This window comes from Podarcis filfolensis (assembly GCF_964270895.1).
Source record: "Podarcis filfolensis genome assembly, chromosome: 17".
In the NCBI taxonomy this organism is placed as follows: Eukaryota; Metazoa; Chordata; class Lepidosauria; order Squamata; family Lacertidae; genus Podarcis; species Podarcis filfolensis.
In genome coordinates, this window is record NC_139621.1 from 9,813,230 (window position 1) to 9,831,364 (window position 18,135).

The window sequence follows — 18,135 nt, forward strand, 5'->3', positions numbered from 1 at the left end:
GGCCCCTCGTGGCCTCGCCTCCCTTCATGACGCTGCTGTTTAGCACAGCCACACACCCCCAATGCGATCCGCCTCCGGGGGGCGGAGTCTTGGTTACCGCGCTGCGGAGGAGCTCGACCGCCAGGGCGGAAGAAGCGCATCAGGTAGGGGAGGCGCGATCTCGGGGTCCGGCGTGGAAGGGGACGGGGCGGGGGTGCAGGAGCATCGAAGCCCCCCTTTTCCTAGCTCACCCCGTCTTTTTTTTTTAGGGGGTGGCGGGGAGTTCCAACGACCCCACCCCCGATTTCCCTCCCACCTCCTTCCGATGCAAATACTACTGTTGGGACGGGGGCTGCAGGAGCATGGAAGCCCCCTTTTCCCTCTCTCCCCTCCACTCAGAGGAGCCAGTTCTAGGGGCCGAAGGGTCTTTGCACTCACACCCCCGTATAAAAAATTGGAGGGGGCTGCACCTCGTCTTGAGATCGATTGTGCGGGGCGGGGTTTAACTGGGCCGCCCCAATATTTCATTTAATTCAAGTTGGCACCTCTGCCCCCCGCCTCTTGTAGGGGTGCGGGGGTGGGAGGGGTTTTCCAACAGAACCCCCCCCCCTTTGCATTTCGTACTCCCGCAGGCCAGCAGCCCGACCCGCTTCCTTCCAACGCTCGACACGCGTCTTTCTTGCAAATACCGCCAGAGGCTTGAGCTGCCGTCCTGGTGTTGTGTTGTTTGCGCTTTCTCTGGAGTAAGCCTCGCTGAAATAGCAGGATCTTGCCTCCGCTGACACGAGCTGGGTTGCGTAACGACCGGACGCCTACTGGCGCCTCCTGTTCGTGGTGGCAGTACAGTGGTACCTCGGGTTACATACGCTTCAGGTTACATACAGACTCTGCTAACCCAGAAATATTACATCGGGTTAAGAACTTTGCTTCAGGATAAGAACAGAAATCGGGCTCCGGCAGTGCGGCGGCAGCAGGAGGCCCCATTAGCTAAAGTGGTGCTTCAGCTTGAACAGTTTCAGGTTAAGAATAGACCTCCGGAACGAATTAAGTACTTAACCCGAGGTACCACTGCAATAATAATAATAATAATAATAATAATAATAATAATAATAATAAAATTTATTTATACCCCGCCCTCCCCAGCCAAGACCGGGCTCAGGGCGGCTAACAAGCAATAATAAAAACAAGTTGAATGAATACAACTTAAAAACAAGATTAAAATACAACAAAAAATACAGCAAAAGCGGGTCTTAACCCCATTTCGTTTACTGCTATAGAATGAGTTGGCAACCTCCCACAAGGGGGTGTTAACTTGAATAAAATATTGGGGGACAGCAGGTAATCATCGCAGAATTGATCACATGACATAGCACACACATACCATCTGAATGGCAGTGTTCATTAACTTTTTGGGGGGAGGCGAAGACACCCCAGCCCCTAGGATTTGGCTCCTATGTTCCCACCTGCCAGCCCACCACCTTCCTTTGTGCACCTGGCATGCAGGAAAGTGTCTGCCCTTTGCGTTTGGACTTTATCCCCATCCCTTCCGCCCCACTCACCGCCATGCGCCCTGCACAGGAAACACAGCACCCTTGGGTGGGGAGGGCCAGAAGGGAGCAGCCGGCCAGGACCTCTGGGCTCCATTCCAGCAGACTTCTATAACCCTGGAGCTATCGGCCTCTTCACCCCCTGCCAGACAGCAAGGTTTGTGTAAACCAGGGATCAGCAAACTTTTTCAGCAGAGGGCCGGTCCACTGTCCCTCAGACCTTGTGGGGGGCTGGACCATATATTGGGGGGGGATGAATGAATTTCTGTGCCCCACAAATAACACAGAGATGCATTTTAAGGACACATTCTACTCATGTAAAAGCACACTGATTCTCGGACCGTCTGTGGGCCGGATTTAGAGGGCGATTGGGCCGAATCTGGCCCTTGGGCCTTAGTTTGCCTACCCGTGGTGTACATACTTCAAAGCACATGCCTCCCCTCAGAGGATTCTGGGAACTATACAGTGGCACCTCAGGTTAAGAACTTAATTCGTTCTGGAGGTGTGTTCTTAACCTGAAGCACCACTTTAGCTAATGGGGCCTCCCGCCGCCGCGCCGCCGGAGCACGATTTCTGTTCTCATCCTGAAGCAAAGTTCTTAACCCAAGGTACTATTTCTGGGTTAGCGGAGTCTGTAACCTGAAGCGTATGTAACCTGAAGCGTATGTAACCCAAGGTACCACTGTAGTTTGTTAAGGATTGCTGGGAATTAACAACTAAGGTTGTGTCTGCGTTGTTTGAGAAGGGAAATGTGCTTTCAAAAGGCATACTGCTCGGTTTCCTTCAACACAACACAACAGATGTGACTTTGGAGTAAACGTACGGTTTTTGAGCTGGGAATGGAACAGCTCTGGCTGACATTCAGTGGTGTTTTTGTTTTGTTTTGAAATGGAAAAGCAATTGCGGAATCCTGGGATTCTACAGAACTGCATTTTGGGCACCATCCAGACCTCCCTTAGGAGAAAAGAGCAAAGGCTTTTGGAGGCTGTGTTGGCTGTTGGGAGTGAGTCACGTGAAACTCAGTCAGGCTTGCTTAATACATAGCATTTGTGTTGCGCTTTTGGCAGAGCCGGACTCCCATGAGGTTAAGTTGGGGGGCTGCCTTGGGGGGCAGGGGAGCAAGGGTGGAGTGTTGGACAGAGCGACGTGTGCCACATGGCATGCCCATTAAGCTGGACTGCTTGCCTCCCTCGTGTGTCCCTCCAGGATGCACCAGTATATTGAATGGGACAGGTGGAACACTGCCTTGATAATGGATTTATATACGGCTTACTTGCCCAAATGGCTCCTAAGAGGTTTACTATAAAAGCAGTTACAAAAAATAGAGCAGCACATCATTAAAATGCACAATAAAACTAATTCGTTAAAATAAGCACCCTTCATTAAAAAGTAGGGTAGGCCATTATCATACGACGTAACAATTAGAACAGCTAAAACAAGTGGTTAAAACAATTAAGACAGGAGGTTTGTGAACAAGATCAGGGTAATGCTTGTCTGAAGCGCTGCGGCTTCTTTCAGGCAGATGGGATTTCAGCAGGGAGACTATTCTACAGCTTTGGGGCCACCACAGAAAAGGCCTGCCTCCATGTTACCCCAGGGTTAGAAACTGAGACATGAAAGCTAGGAGCTAAATGGCACCTTAAACCTAGGTTATGGGTGCAGCAACAGAATGCCAAGGCGTGCTTTTTTATAACAAGAACACAAAGCTGGAAATGAAAGAATTGCAGCTAAAATATTAACTTCATTTTTCACCTGCCCGTCCCCCCAATATTCTTAAGGGGGTCTCTTCTCCGGTCTTCAGAGAGTAGCTGGAAGTGGGGGGACAGAAAAAAGGTCATTTCCTTCCACTCTGCAGTTTTACTCTGAAATCTTAGGCGCAGTACTGCACCCGGAGCTCAGAAATTGCTCTCGCTCATGAAATTCGCTGTCGCAAAATGCGCCTAGAATGGGAGTATCGAACACTGTTTTACCCCAATCATCCAGCTGTGGTAGAACCGACTAGGTTCCACTTGTTGAGCTACATGCCCTTACAGGCAATGGAGGGGAGGAGGGTCTTTCAGGTGACTAACTGCCTGTTTCGGGTAACAAGGCTTTATATGAAAGCAGTGTCTTAAGACTGGATTGGTGGTTAAGAGCCGGCCACTGGGACAGATCCTGTAATACTAGTGTAACAGGTGATCGATAAGGGACTCTGCTTACCAACTAGGTTGCGGCATTCTGCGCCAGCTGCAGACTCTCCAGAACAGCCACCAGGGAAGCCCCACGCAGCACACATTACAGTAGTCTAAATGTGAGGCTACCACTAGAGCTGGGTGTCATCAGCACACACGGGTGACACCATTCCCCAAACCTCCTGATGGCTGTGCCCAATGACTTCATATAGTGGCACTGGAGACAAAACACCTTGTTTGTGGCACCTTGTTTTCAGGGCCCAGCCATGCAGGTATGAGTGGAATGACCATAAAACAATGCCTTCAGACCCCCAATCAGTTCAGGAGCATAGCATGGTCAGGGTCTGCAAAATGCCTTGAGTCCGCTCTACCTTTGAGTATTCAAAGTACTTCACGTCTCCAATATTGTGAAGTACCGTATTTTTCGCCCTATAGGACGCACTTTTTCCCCTGCAAAAATGAAGGGGAAATGTGTGTGCGTCCTATGGGGCGAATGCAGGCTTTCGCTGAAGCCTGGAGAGCGAGAGGGGTCGGTGCGCACCGACCCCTCTCGCTCTCCAGGCTTCGCGCACCTCTCCGCAAGCAGCGGGAGCCCGGCGCTGGGCTCCCGCTGCTTGCGGAGAGTTGCCTGCACGGTGAAGCCTGCGTGCGCTGAGCTCAGCGCGTCCAGGCTTCGCGGACCTCTCAGCAAGCAGCGGGAGCCAGCGCTGGGCTCCCACGGCTTGCAGAGAGCTGCCTGTTTGGGGGCTGGGGTCGGGTGCGCCTTATGGGACGGTGCGTCCTATAGGGCGAAAAATACGGTAAGTCAGTCTTATTGTCCCCATTCCATGGATGGGGTCAGTGTTAGAAATTAAGATATAATAAGGGAACATTCTTTCATACGTGGTGGACTTGTTAAAGGGTCAAAGAGGGAAATGATCCATAATGAATTGAAAAAAATGTTTAGAAGTACTTTCTCCCCCCAAAAACCCCAGAGTCCTTTCTGTTGGGGATAATTCAGACTGTAATTCCCAGGTGTCAAAAAGGGTAATTTATGTATGCTACTACTGCGGCCCGTGTTTTGTTAGCCCAAAAATGGAAAACGAGCAAGGTCCCAACTAAAGAAGAGTGGCAACTTAAGTTGACAGAGTACGCGCAGCTTGCAGACTTAACATATGGAATAAGAAAACAAGAAGAACAGGCGTTTAGAGAAGATTGGAAAACGTTTACTGAATATATGGGAAATAATTGTGTACAGCTGAAAACGCTGGCAGCATTAAGATAAATTCAACAGTGTAAATAAGTTTTGATGGATGCAATAATGGAATAGTGAATGGTATAGTTTTTGTAAATATGCAGGGATTTGTGATATTTAAAATGAACCATGGAAAGAGAAGAAGGGAAGTCGTAGATATCTTAAGGATGTAAAAATGAGTACTTTAAACTGTAAAACAAAAAATTCAATAAAAATTATGTACAAAAAAAGAAATTCAGATATAATGGCTCATTAAAACCAGGGTTACTGTCACCAAAACACAATGGCCAGTTACCATTTGGGGGCCAGGTGGTTCAAAAGTCGTCATTTCGATAACAACTTTTTGGTTCCCGACATACATTCCAATTGTACAGATGAAATATCACAGACAGAATTCTACAGGATGTGTTGCTAGTGTGTGAAAACAGTCAAGATCCAAGGATCCCCAGGCATGCATAGCTCCAGATGGTGGAGACGTCAGGAGCCATCTTGGCGCCCGGGCATCCTCACTTGGTCACAAGTGGGCAATAGCCAACTGCAAAATGCACCTGGCAAATTTTGAATGCTGGATGGTGGAAGGGGACTGAGGCTGGGGGTGGGGAGCTTGCCTAAGACCACCTGGCGAGATCGTGGCAGAGGTGAAATTCAAACTTGGTCGCTGTGGCACAACTGCTTTCAGTAAACACAAGACCAGATCGCTTTGCACGTGACTCCTGTGTGGGGCCTGCCTCTCCCAACTCGTCTTATCACCTTCTGCCAGCTGCTGTTTGGAACAGTGTGGGGAAGGCAGTAGAAACTTACCCAGGCCTTCTGAGCGTTTGTTTTTCAAATGCTAACGATTTTTAATACTGTTAGCATGATGTGAGCGGATGATTTCATTCCCAGTGCCGTTACAATACATGATTCACAGCTCAGTAAAACATACAAAAACAGAAACATCTGTTCTTCGAGCCAACGTGTTGAAAATAAAATAAACGAGGAGAAAAACAGTTGCAATAATTAACCAAAATATTGAAAGAACTTCTGTACTGTTGCTGATTCCTTGGAGAGTCTTGATATACAGTGGTACCTCGGGTTACATACGCTTCAGGTTACAGACGCTTCAGGTTACAGACTCCGCTAACTCAGAAATAGTACCTCGGGTTAAGAACTTTGCTTCAGGATGAGAACAGAAATTGTGCTCCAGCGGCACAGCGGCAGCAGGAGGCCCCATTAGCTAAAGTGGTGCTTCAGGTTAAGAACAGTTTCAGGTTAAGAACGGACCTCCGGAACGAATTAAGTACTTAACTCGAGGTACCACTGTACAGCGCATTCAGTTACATATCCATAGTAGTCTCTGCTCATCTTCCTCTCATCAGGAATTGTGTATATATTTTTAAGCTCTTGTGTTCTGATTCATGGGGTATTTCCTGTGTTGCAACTAACCATATCCCGCTATCTTGGCATGCCATAGCACAAAGAGCAATTCACTTTCAGAGCACAACAACTTTATACTGATTACGGCTCATCTTGCCAGAGAGCAAAGGAGTCGTCTGAGTAAGAGTTTCCTGCTGTCTTTGGGCTGGGGCTGAAGAGAAAGATGAAGGGCATTGTGCTAATATCTGTGAAAGCTGTCACAATTCATAAGGCTGCCCTGTTGAACTGACCTGTTCCCTGCTTCCTTCATTTCCATCCATGGCAACGGAGTTAAGAACACGAGAAGAGCCTGCAGGATCCAGCCAAGAGCTCCCTCTAGCCCAAGTATCCTGTTCTTGCATGGACCAACCAAATGCTTGTGGGGTGCGCATAAGCAGGGGGTGGGTCCAGTTGCCCTCTCCTTCCCTGTGGCTCATCGCAGCGGATACTCAGAGGCATTCTGCCTCTGACACCATTATGTTAGGCTGATTGAGACTTGCCAGAATCCCTTTCTAGATGTTTCTTGAGGTTCCGTGTCCCGAGTTCTTTTGAGTATTTCTGACCCTGTTAATTTCTGGAGCTGACTGCCATTCTTCTGTGATGAGGCTAAGGTCAGCCAAGTTCCCAGGGTAGACTGCTGTGATCACCATAAAACACAGAGAGAGAGATAGGAGAAGGTCCATATGTCCTATTCATTACAGTGGTACCTCGGATTACAGACGCTTCAGGATACAGACTCCACTAACCCTGAAGTAGTACCTCAGGTTAAGAACTTTACCTCACGATGAGAACAGAAATCGCGTGGCAGCGGGAGGCCCTATTAGCTAAAGTGGTGCCTCAGGTTAAGAACAGTTTCAGGTTAAGAACGGACCTCCAGAACGAATTAAGTTCTTAACCAGAGGTACCACTGTACTGCTGTTCTCATTCCTGAAGGAGTGTCTCCACCCCCATCGTTCAGCCCGGACACTGAGGTCCAGCTCTGAGGGCCTTCTGGCAGTTCCCTCACTGAGAGAGGTGAGGTTACAGGGAACCAGGCAGAGGGCCTTCTCGGTAGTGGCACCCGCCCTGTGGAATGCCCTCCCATCAGATGTCAAGGCAATAAACAACTCTCTGACTTTTAGAAGGCATCTGAAGGCAGCCCTGTTTAGGGAAGTTTTTTATGTTTGATGTTTTATTGTGTTTTTAGTGTTCTGTTGGGAGCCGCCCAGAGTGGCTGGAGAAACCCAGTCAGATGGGTGGGGTATAAATAATAAATTATTATTATAATTATCACAGTTATCTTCGTTTCTCTCTGCCCAGTCTTAGGTCTCTTACCGCAGAGATGGCAACAGAGGGGGAGCCGAGCAGCTGTGTCAAAATCATCCAGCTTTTTGTGCTCTCCACTGCCTGGGGGATGCAGATATGGGTTACCTTTATTGCAGGTACGTTTCCCCAGGGGGGTGGGGGTGGGACAAAGCTTACTTGAATTTTTAGCCTACCCGGGGAGGAAATGGTATGTGCTCCTCGGATCCTTTTCTCCAGTGCAGCCCTTCTTAACCTGGTGCCCTCCAAATTGGACTACAAAGCAACTGCTGGGGAAGGCTGCTGTAACGCATTCATTTCAGATCCTGTTGTGCACAAACTCAGGGCTTATTCACACCTTTGTTTGCCCTGCTGCTTTGCCCAGTGCCGGATTTACGTATAAGCTAAACAAGCTATAGCTTAGGGCCCCACTCTCTTGGGGGCCCCCAAAAAAATTAAAGGAAAAAAACTGGATGTACATTTCCAAAATATAAGATAAAACCTACATACACCAACAGTGTTTTGTCTACATACACCAACAGTGTTTTGTGTTGTGTAGACTCCTATGATGTAAGTAATGGGCCCTGCCTGCTAGCCTGCTCCCTAAAATACCACTGGTTTGCTTATTTCTATATACAGTATAGGGTGCCTACGTTCTGCTATTTAGAATTATTAGTAGTTTGCATCGTATATTTACACCTATTTCATGTTATAGCAGGTTTCTAGAGACTAGATGAGTCTTTGTAAATTGTGTTTCTAAAGGAACTGTTGTTATTGCCAAATGCCAACGTGTTTGCATTACTAAGTTTGTTAGGAATAAAAAATCATTTTAGGTTAGAGCTTAATAATTATTTCCACTATTAATATACTTCTTAATTGTATTTCAGTTCAACAATTACTTTGATAAAATACATATTTTGTTATGTGCAAATGGCTTTAGATACCTATTAGGTCCATAAATTACCATATAGCATATATTCAACACAAAAAACAGTGAGAATTTGTTGTTGACAGCTGGACATTTAAAGGGTCCCATTACCTTCAGTAGCTTAGGGCCTCATCAAACCTAAATCCGGCCTTGGCTTTGCCCTTTGGTTTAGCACTGAATCGGGGGGGGCAGCCACTGGGTTTTCCACGGACTGCGGTTTGTTCCGATGCAGCACTAAATAGCAGGTTTTCTGGGGGCAAGCAACGAGGCAAAGGCAAAACCCCTCAGACACCTGCATAGAAAAGCACAGGACAAGTGAAGACCTGTGGTCTCCAAGCACGGGACAATTGGAAGTGTGGACGAGCCCTTCATCCACCTGCTGTAACCCACTCCCTTCTCTCACCTGCACAGGGTTTGTTCTCTTCCGGGGTGTGAGCCGCCATACCTTTGGCCTGGTGCAAAGCAAGCTGTTTCCTTTCTATTTCTACACCCTGCTTGGCTGCACCTTCCTGAACCTGGTCATCTTCGCTTCGTACCACCCGCGGGAGCTTCTCAGCGCCTGGGATACAGTCCAGGTAGGTACCAATCGGTCATCTACAAATCTTGCAGCTTTTCGCCTGGGGCCTGTGGGCAGGAAGTGCTCCTTCATGTAGATTCTGGAGAATGTCACAAGTCAACTATGGACCTGCTGTCACGGTCCTGTTCATGGGCGATTGAAGTCCCGGCTGGGGATGTCGGGATCAGGGGCAAGATGGCGGGGTGGGAGCAGCAACGGGAGTCCAGAAACCAGGAGTCAGAAAGCCAAGAGTCTGAGGGTCAGAGAGCCAGGAGTCAAGAAGCCAAGGGTCAGAGGGTAAGGAAGCAAGGAGTCAAGAAGCCAAGGGTCAGGGGGTAAGGAAGCAAGGAGTCACAAAGGCAGGGGTCCGAGGATCAAGTAGCAAGGAGTCACAAAGTCAGGGGTCCGAGGATCAAGAAGTCACGAAGTCAGGGGTCCGAGGATCAAGAAGCAAGGAGTCCAAGGCAGGGAATGTGTTGCTATGGCAAAGAGCTGAAGGGAAAATGCTGACCTTATATCCCTTCCCAGCTCTTGCCACCAGGTGCTGTGAGTTACCAATCGGCCTCACCTATGTGGCCGCGCCTTGCCTCTTCAGAACAAACTTAGGAAGGCCCCAGTCCTGCAGAGTCCTATTGGTCACAGTGGCCTGGCTCCTGCACACACACCTGACACCTGCAGTTTGAAGACGTGAGCCCCCCAAACCTACAAGCCAGTGTTGATGCTGCGAAAATGCCTTCCTCTGTGGAATAAGCCTGGCTGCTTCACTGTTCAATGTGTGTCTCTTAGAAGACCTCCTCTTTCTTTCCTTTGTATTTTGTATGGAATTTCCCTCACCTTTCAAGGCCTTTCTGTCCCAAGATCCTTTGCATGATTTCCCCGTGTTCTTCCTGCCTCCCTAGTTCCATCGCAGCACAGGCAGGCGTAGACCTAAGGCAGGGGTTGGCAAGGTGTACCTCGCCTGGGCTGGTTCACTCCAGCACAGATCCCTCCGTGGTCCAGATTGCGCCTGCGATTTCCGGCGTCTGGGCAGACGTGATTTTCGGCACCGCGGAAGCGAGTCCCTGTTCTGTGCTGCGCCAGTTTAGCGCAGCGTGCGGGGACTCGCCAAGTGGGCGGCTCAGTTCGGGGACGGTTCGTGGGCTGGTTAAACGACCCCCGTGGGTCGCTTGTGGGACTTAGGTTGCCTAAGGCAATCACGACGCATTAAAAAGTTTTATATTTATAAAGGAACCCCTCCTTATTCAACCCTGCTGCTACACAAAGCCCTGCCCACCCCCAAACACTTAAAAAAAATTTGTACAGTGGTACCTCAGGTTACATACGCTTCAGGTTACATATGCTTCAGGTTACAGATTCCGCTAACCCAGAAATAGTACCTCAGGTTAAGAACTGTGCTTCAGGATGAGAACAGAAATCGCACGGCGGCAGCAGGAGGCCCCAATAGCTAAAGTGGTGCTTCAGGTTAAGAACAGTTTCAGGTTAAGAATGGACCTCCAGAACGAATTAAGTTCTTAACCCAAGGTACCACTGTAATTACCGTATTTTTCGCTCTATAAGACGCACCAGACCACAAGACGCACCTAGTTTTTGGAGGAGGAAAATAAGAAAAAAAATATTCTGAATCTCAGAAGCCAGAACAGCAAGAGGGATCACTGCGCAGTGAAAGCAGCAATCCCTCTTGCTGTTCTGGCTTCTGGGATAGCTGCGCAGCCTGCATTCGCTCCATAAGACGCACACACATTTCCCCTTACTTTTTAGGAGGGGAAAAAGTGAGTCTTATAGAGCAAAAAATACGGTAAATCTTAGAACATCATTTACCCTAAAGACCATTGTGTCATATGAGGAAGGTGGGAAACAAAATACAACATTCCAGCAAGGAAAGCAGTCAATGTATCTGGGAGGCTGGTGTGAGGAGGAAGAGAAGCAGTTTTCACCTCGTGTGCTGCAGCTACTCAAGACACAGCAGGTTTCATGAACAGCTACCTCCCCGTTTCTTAAACCTGAGCGCATCAGGAAGAAATGTGAGCAGCCCAGCTCTGGAAAAACCTGTTCAGAGTGGCCATGGAATCTCTTTGTTGGTAAAGCACTGAAGTACAGCCTATCCTCTTAGAGGACAGGAGGTGGGACTATTTGATCTACCAGATAGGAGCCATAGGTAAAAGGTAAAGGACCCCTGGACAGTTAAGTCCAGTCAAAGGTGACTATGGGGTTGCGGCGCTCATCTCGCTTTCAGGCCGAGGGAGCCGGCCTTTGTCCACATTCAGCTTTCCGGGTCAAAAACCAGGAGCGTTGCGATAATCAGTTGCAATGATCAGTCTCAGGTTCCACCAGTTGATTGATGTGTTGTACATGCCCAGGTTATGCTATTAGAAATACACAGAACGATAATTATGAAATCATTGTGAGGTTTAATAAATTAACTGTTTATATTTGGACAACTTTTCTGCTGTGCTTTATTGGAAGGAGAAAAATAATCATTTCCTTAAGAACAATTTATTTAACTAAAACAGTAACATTATAGCATATGTATCCATGTTTGTTAACTGATGTGGGGAAACAATTAAAAAAAAACTTACTGAGTTTTAGCACACATGAAAAACTTAGACAAATCCTTGTTTCCTGATGAATAGCCTTTGGACTATAATGTAACTTAAATAGAAAACTATCTTTAGAAAGATTTTTCCTCCAAAAGCATTTTATTTTTATTTTTTGTTTTCTTTCTTTCTTTCTTTCTTTCTTTCTTTCTTTCTTTCTTTCTTGAAGTTTTATTCGAGTTTGGGATTTTTACATACATTATAATATCTCCTTCCAATTTTAAATTTCCTACAATTTTTCCCTTCCCCTCCCTCCCCCCCCCCAATCCATTGGAAGGGTTCAAACTATTATCCTCAGGCATGGGCTGAGTTTCCACCGAATGTCTTTTGTTCCAGTAGTTTTTTTCCATTGAAAATAGGGTTTTCCCATCTGTTCCTTACCGTGGTGGACTTGACCTTCCACATTGTTTCCTGTGACATGACCAAAAGCATTTTATTTGAAAATCCAATTTAAATTTTTAAGAAATCTGATTTAAATAAAAAAAATTGAATTAAATTTAAAAAATCTTGATTTTTTTTTTAATTGATTTTTATCCACCCTGTTTTCACCCTAGAATTCCAGAAAAGGTCACGGTATACCTTGTGTCTCCTCTGCAGATTGTGTCCTTTTTTATTGGCCTTGTTTTGGCGGCTTCCAATGCTTCCTGGCTCTCCCAAGTCACCACCAAGACCATGTTCAAGATGCAAGAGATTGAAAGGGAGCATGGCCTCGGGGACGAGGTGGGGCTGTCGGCTCGGCGGGAGGCTTACCAGCTTCTGAAAGAGAAGGATGCTAAGTACCAGAGCCTGCGCCAAAAGTTCTTCAAGTTCCACGGCCTGTCCTCTCTCTGCAACCTGGCCGGCGTCTTCTGCACCGGGGTGAATTTGGCATGCCTAGCACTGCAGCTGGACAGCTTTTAGACTGCAGGGGGCGCTCTACCCATCTGCTCCTCCTGTCGGTATAGGATTGTTTTCTAAGGCACAAAACCAAACTTTCTCTCGAAGCAAAGATGACAGCCTGTATTCTGAGCTATGATTGACCACTTGGAGAGAAGGAGTTTGACAGCGGCCAGAAATCAATTCATTGGAGTGAATGGGTGTGGGGGAAACTACCCACTCCCGAAACAGCGAGATTTCCCCCCTCCCTGAAGGACAGAATTGGATAATCTGTTTTGCAATCTAGACTAAAGCCTGTTTGGTCATATTCCTCAGTGCCCAGACCTCTGGGTCCCTTCCAACTCTTTAAGATTCTATGATCTTGTTTTGGACACTTTTGCATAAATAAAAGCCATTTCTATTTCTGCATCTCGGATTGCCTAGCAGCCATTTTTTAAAAATAGTTTTTATTAAGTTTTATATCCTACACAAATATCATTATCACAAAATACATATATAAATCCCAATCTCCCTTCTTCCCATGACTTCCCTCAACTTCTGGTTCTTTAAATATTTGCTTCTCCTGCCTGCCCTATTCTACCTTAATTTTGTAATCTTTTAGTTAAATACTGTTATATTCTTATCATTTTTGTACCATATTTTTTCAAATTACACCTTACATTTTGTTATTTTCCCTATTATTACATCTTGTTTCCTTAATTGCAAGTGCTTACTCAAACTCTGCTGGTGAGTCCACTTCTTTACAATGTTTTTGTAAGTACAACATAAATGGTTCACAGTCCTTTTTGAAATCTCTATTGTCCTTCTCTCTTAATTTTCCAGTTAGCTTCGTCATTTCAGCGTATTCCATCAGTTCTTCTTGCCATTCTTCTTTCGTCGGTGTCTTGTTGTCTTTCCAACTTTGGGCTAGTAACATCCTAGCCACTGTTGCAGCATACATAAATAGTTTTTTTCCACACTTTTGGCAAGCCTTGACCTATAATGCCTAACAAAAAAGCTTCTGGTCTTTTAACAAATGTTGGCTTAAACATTCTTATCATTTCCCAATAGTTTTTGATTATTTTACAATTCCACCACATATTATAAAACGTGCCTTTTTCTCTTTACACTTCCAGCACTTAACTGGAGCTAGCAGGCATTTTTAACAATACAAAATTACTGAAAGTCCTCTAAAATAGAGGCCGCTTAAATGCCAGCCACGGAGCTCGTTTAAAAACCGAAAAAAGGCTCAGCAGTGCTTTGATAAAATGTCAGACTTTCAAAATTTGTGTCCACCTACATTAGGGGCAGTTGATGGTGAGCACCGAAAACCAACACACAAGGTATTGCATGTTGCAGGTAAGGGAACCAGCAGCTACTGAGATGGCCATTGATTGGTCAAAACTACCAGAATGGCAAGTGCTATCCCCCTACAGAAATCAAATCTCTCATAGAAAGCTTGAAACTAAATAATGCGCCAGGTGAGAGAATATGCCACCAGAGAGCTCCTTACGGCACACACAGATTGCTGGCAACCCATCCTGGCATATAAATAAAGTAAAGGTAAAGGGATCCCTGACCATTAGGTCCAGTCGTGACCGACTCTGGGGTTGCGGCGCTCATCTCGTTTTATTGGCCGAGGGAGCCGGTGTACAGCTTCCGGGTCATGTGGCCAGCATGACTAAGCCGCTTCTGGTGAACCAGAGCAGCGCACAGAAACGCCGTTTACCTTCCCGCAGGAGTGGTACCTATTTATCTACTTGCACTTTGACGTGCTTTTGAACTGCTAGGTTGGCAGGAGCAGGGACCGAGCAACGGGAGCTCACCCCATCGCGGGGATTCGAACCGCCGACCTTCTGATCGGCAAGTCCTAGGCTCTGTGGTTTAACCCACAGCGCCACCTGCGTCCCAATCATGCAGAATGTAGGCACCCTATATATAGAAATGAGCAAACCAGTGGTATTTTAGTGAGCAGGCTAGCAGGCGGGGCCCATTACTTGCATCATAGGAGCCTACACAACACAAAACACTCTTGCTATATGTAGGTTTTATTTTTTTTGTTTTTTTATCTTATATTTTGGAAATGTACATCCAGTTTTTTCCCTTTAATTTTTTGGGGGGCTCTCAAGCGAGTGGGGCCCTAAGCTATAGCGTGTCTAGCTTATACGTAAATCCAGCACAGGGGACGTATTGAAACAGGAAGAACCAGGAGCGCACCCCTGACTCTTTCACTCCAGTTGCTGGTATAATTTGGCACCCCTTTTCTGACACCTGTTCAAAACGCGCTGGATTGCAGCTGGAAAGAAAGAACCTGGAAGTCACTTGGATCTCGATTCTCCGTTTGCAGACCCGGCTGTGGCTTGGATTTGGGCTGCGGCTGCAAAGCAATGTCAGAAAGGGAAGCATGTCTTTTCTGCCACCAGCTGGGCTAGCAGCTCTGCCTGCTTCCATGATTGTCATCCTCGTCTCCTGACAGAAGCAATTGCCCCGAAATGCTTCCTGCATCCGCTGTCTGACTGGGGCCATGCAGCTCACCAGATCCCACTAGCGCATCAGCTCTGGCAAAAGTCTTTCCTTCCTGTCTGCAAAACCTGACAGCTTTAATGAAAGTTCCTACCTTTCTTAGTTTATAGGGACACTGGTGGCAAACTCTGAGAAGCCTGCTACAAGTTGGGAATACAGCCTTTTTCCACAAGCCTGCGCCCACCTCAGCCTGTGTGAGACAAGCTTTCAAGTACCGTATTTTTCGCTCTATAAGACGCACCAGACCACAAGACGCACCTAGTTTTTGGAGGAGGAAAACAAGAAAAAAAATATTCTGAATCTCAGAAGCCAGAACAGCAAGAGGGATCGCTGCGCAGTGAAAGCAGCAATCCCTCTTGCTGTTCTGGCTTCTGGGATAGCTGTGCAGCTTGCATTCGCTCCATAAGACGCACACACATTTCCCCTAACTTTTTAGGAGGGGAAAAGTGAGTCTTATAGAGCAAAAAATACGGTACTTGCTGCAGAGGCAAGTTTGCATGGGAGAGCCTGCCATTGCAAGGCACACCAACAATCCATCTTCCCTCTCTTTCTCCTCTTCCAGCCCAGGGGCGAAACTGGGCTTCATTTCTTGCCCAGTTTCGCCCCTGGGCTGGAAGAGGAGGAAGAGAGGGAAGAGTCTTGACAGCACAAGGATGGAAGAATGAGGAAACCCTGACAAAAGAACAGTGGCAAGAGAAATTGATGAACTATGCAGAACTGGAGAAACTGACATACAAACTGCGAGATAAGGACAACTGTGACTTTAAAGAAGAATGGGAACTTTTTACAAATTGTTTAAAAAGACAGCAAAATGAACTGGACTCCTTGGCAGGTTTTGAATAAACATACACAAATTTATTGAGGGTTAATATAGTAGACAGATAATAAAAGGATATGTACAATTTTACAGTATGCAGAGAATAACATGAGTTGAGAAATCAGAGAGAGGAGCTGAGGGAAGTCTTGGGGGAAGGGAGGGAGGAGGGGGAAAGGGGGGAAATAATGAAGATGATTTGTTTTGATAATTTGTTATGTTGAAATTGTTAATAAAAAATTTTAAAAAGAAAAAGAAACGGCTTTATTTCACCCAGGTCAAAGACCCATTTTGGCACCCTAATGTGCATTTGTGTACAAACACACACACACACACACACATGCCAGGAGCCTCGATGGCGCTCTCTGCAGGCTTCGACCAGGGCTAAAAACCCACCAAACCGCCCCCCCTCCCCGTAGCTATAGCTATGCTCCAGCCACCAGTAAGTTCCCTTGAACAGCAGACAGTTCTGAAGAAGAAAGATTGCAGCACTTTAGCGCTGCGTAAGAGGAAGTTGCAAAAGCTAAATTCCCGGTTGCTTCCCTGGGGATGATCTGAGATGGATGGAACGCAGTGGGGACGATCACATACATAGCAGCACATTCATCACAACTGCTGGGCACAATTTCCTGTTTCTCTGAAAACAGCTGGTGACTAGTTCCATGTTTCTTCTTTGCATGACACACAACTCAATTAGAAAACTTCAAAAAAAAGAGATTTATCTCCCTCAGCCCCAGAATAACCTTTGGTCTATCCCATATCATATCTCCATGAACAGGGGGCCGTCCACCGAGATCCACAACACTTTTCTCAAATCAAAACTGTATAATTGGAAAGGAAATTATATTCCAACCAAAGAAGAATGGTTGAATAAATTATGCGAATACTTGGAATTAGCAAAGTTGACTGATTTGATAAGACAAAAACCAAAAAATATAATCCAGAAACAATGGAAATGCTTAAATGATTATCTATGTAGACAAGGATTAAATGCAAGGTATTGGTTATGTTTACAATAGATTTATGAGAGATTTAGAAAACTTATTGATTAGAATATTTGTGTGAGATTGGGAAAATATGGAATAACAGATACAATCTTGCTTAAAATGTATATAGGAAGTGTAGTGTAAGCAATGGAAGTCAATCAATGAAATTTTATTACTATTTTCATATTGAGATATTTGTAGAATAAATTTGGAAGAAATTCTTCCAACTTTTCTTCTTTTTTCCTCTTTCTTTTTTCTTCTCCTCCCTTTTTTGTATATATGTGCTTATTAGAAATATATATGTATGTATTTGTAATATTTTGCTTATATTTTGTAACAATTATGTTAAATAAACAATAAAATTATTAATAAAAAACCTGTTGTATTTGTGCGTTGCTCATAAACGCATGGTGATCTTGGATGACAACAGCAAATAGGGAACTGGGGGTGTGAACCCCACAATACACTTGGGGCCATGCCGAATCTTACATCCATAACTCTAGGAGAGCACCCTTTACAAGACGCCAACGGATTACACCTGACTTGGTGCTTTTCTTGGGTGAGACACACTGTTAGGGCTGTTTGCTCACACAAATAGTAGCCAAAATGTGCAGAAAAGAATAAGGAATTGGAGGTGTACACCCCCAAGCTAAGAGGTACATGGGATGAAAAGGGGGGTGGGGAGAGAACTAATGACTAATGGGAAGGCATTTACAGTAAACACCCCGTAAGCAAATTAGAAGGAATGCTCATTGTCATAAAACTACCCTTTAAACAAATCAGAACGGGTGCTCAGTAAAGGCCAGACATAGTCTAGACACCACGTAAGCTTTGTACAAGCAAATCAGGATGAATGCTGATGAAATATGTTGCCTGGAGGAGTCCCATGGGAGGCTTTGAAGGAGAGATCCATTTCCTAACCATTAGCTCCCAATGAGGAAACAGTAGATAACAAGCAAACAAGTAATTTACAGCATGGAGAACACAGGGAAGTGTGCCTCTTTCTTTTGTGTGAATGTGTGCAGTACCAATGAGTGTGCTCGCCTTGGCACTATTCTGTGATTGTTGGTGGTCCCTGTCACCACTGCCCTGAATTAGGAAATCATTTTTTGCTATGGAGCAAAAGGATTCATTTGACCCATTCCTCTATGCATTGTTTGCTGTGTTTTATCACTGTACAAAGCAGATTATTGTTTGCACACTATCAAAAGTGAATTCATACTAATAAAGTTTTCAATAAAACATTTGCCCATCATTTGTAGGTCAAGTTTC

At 45.8% G+C, this 18,135-nt stretch overlaps 1 protein-coding gene across 1 annotated transcript; it reads left to right on the forward strand.

Annotated features, from left to right (window-relative positions):
* The first annotated feature begins 43 nt into the window (after positions 1–43).
* Positions 44–12,973, forward strand: TMEM205 (transmembrane protein 205). The gene is made up of 4 exons (XM_083594124.1): positions 44–143; positions 7,626–7,747; positions 8,947–9,110; positions 12,283–12,973. Exons 2-4 carry the CDS (start codon positions 7,648–7,650, stop codon positions 12,583–12,585), a joined length of 567 nt encoding a protein of 188 aa, XP_083450250.1. The 5' UTR covers positions 44–143; positions 7,626–7,647; the 3' UTR covers positions 12,586–12,973.
* Positions 12,974–18,135: the final 5,162 nt, after the last annotated feature.

Bases quoted from the DNA above. Each gene is read 5' to 3' on its own strand.
- TMEM205 (XM_083594124.1), top strand. From the start codon at position 7,648: ATGGCAACAGAGGGGGAGCCGAGCAGCTGTGTCAAAATCATCCAGCTT. The intron at 7,748-8,946 runs GTACGTTTCCCC...TCACCTGCACAG, and splicing joins ATGGGTTACCTTTATTGCAG to GGTTTGTTCTCTTCCGGGGT. The intron at 9,111-12,282 runs GTAGGTACCAAT...TCTCCTCTGCAG, and splicing joins GCGCCTGGGATACAGTCCAG to ATTGTGTCCTTTTTTATTGG.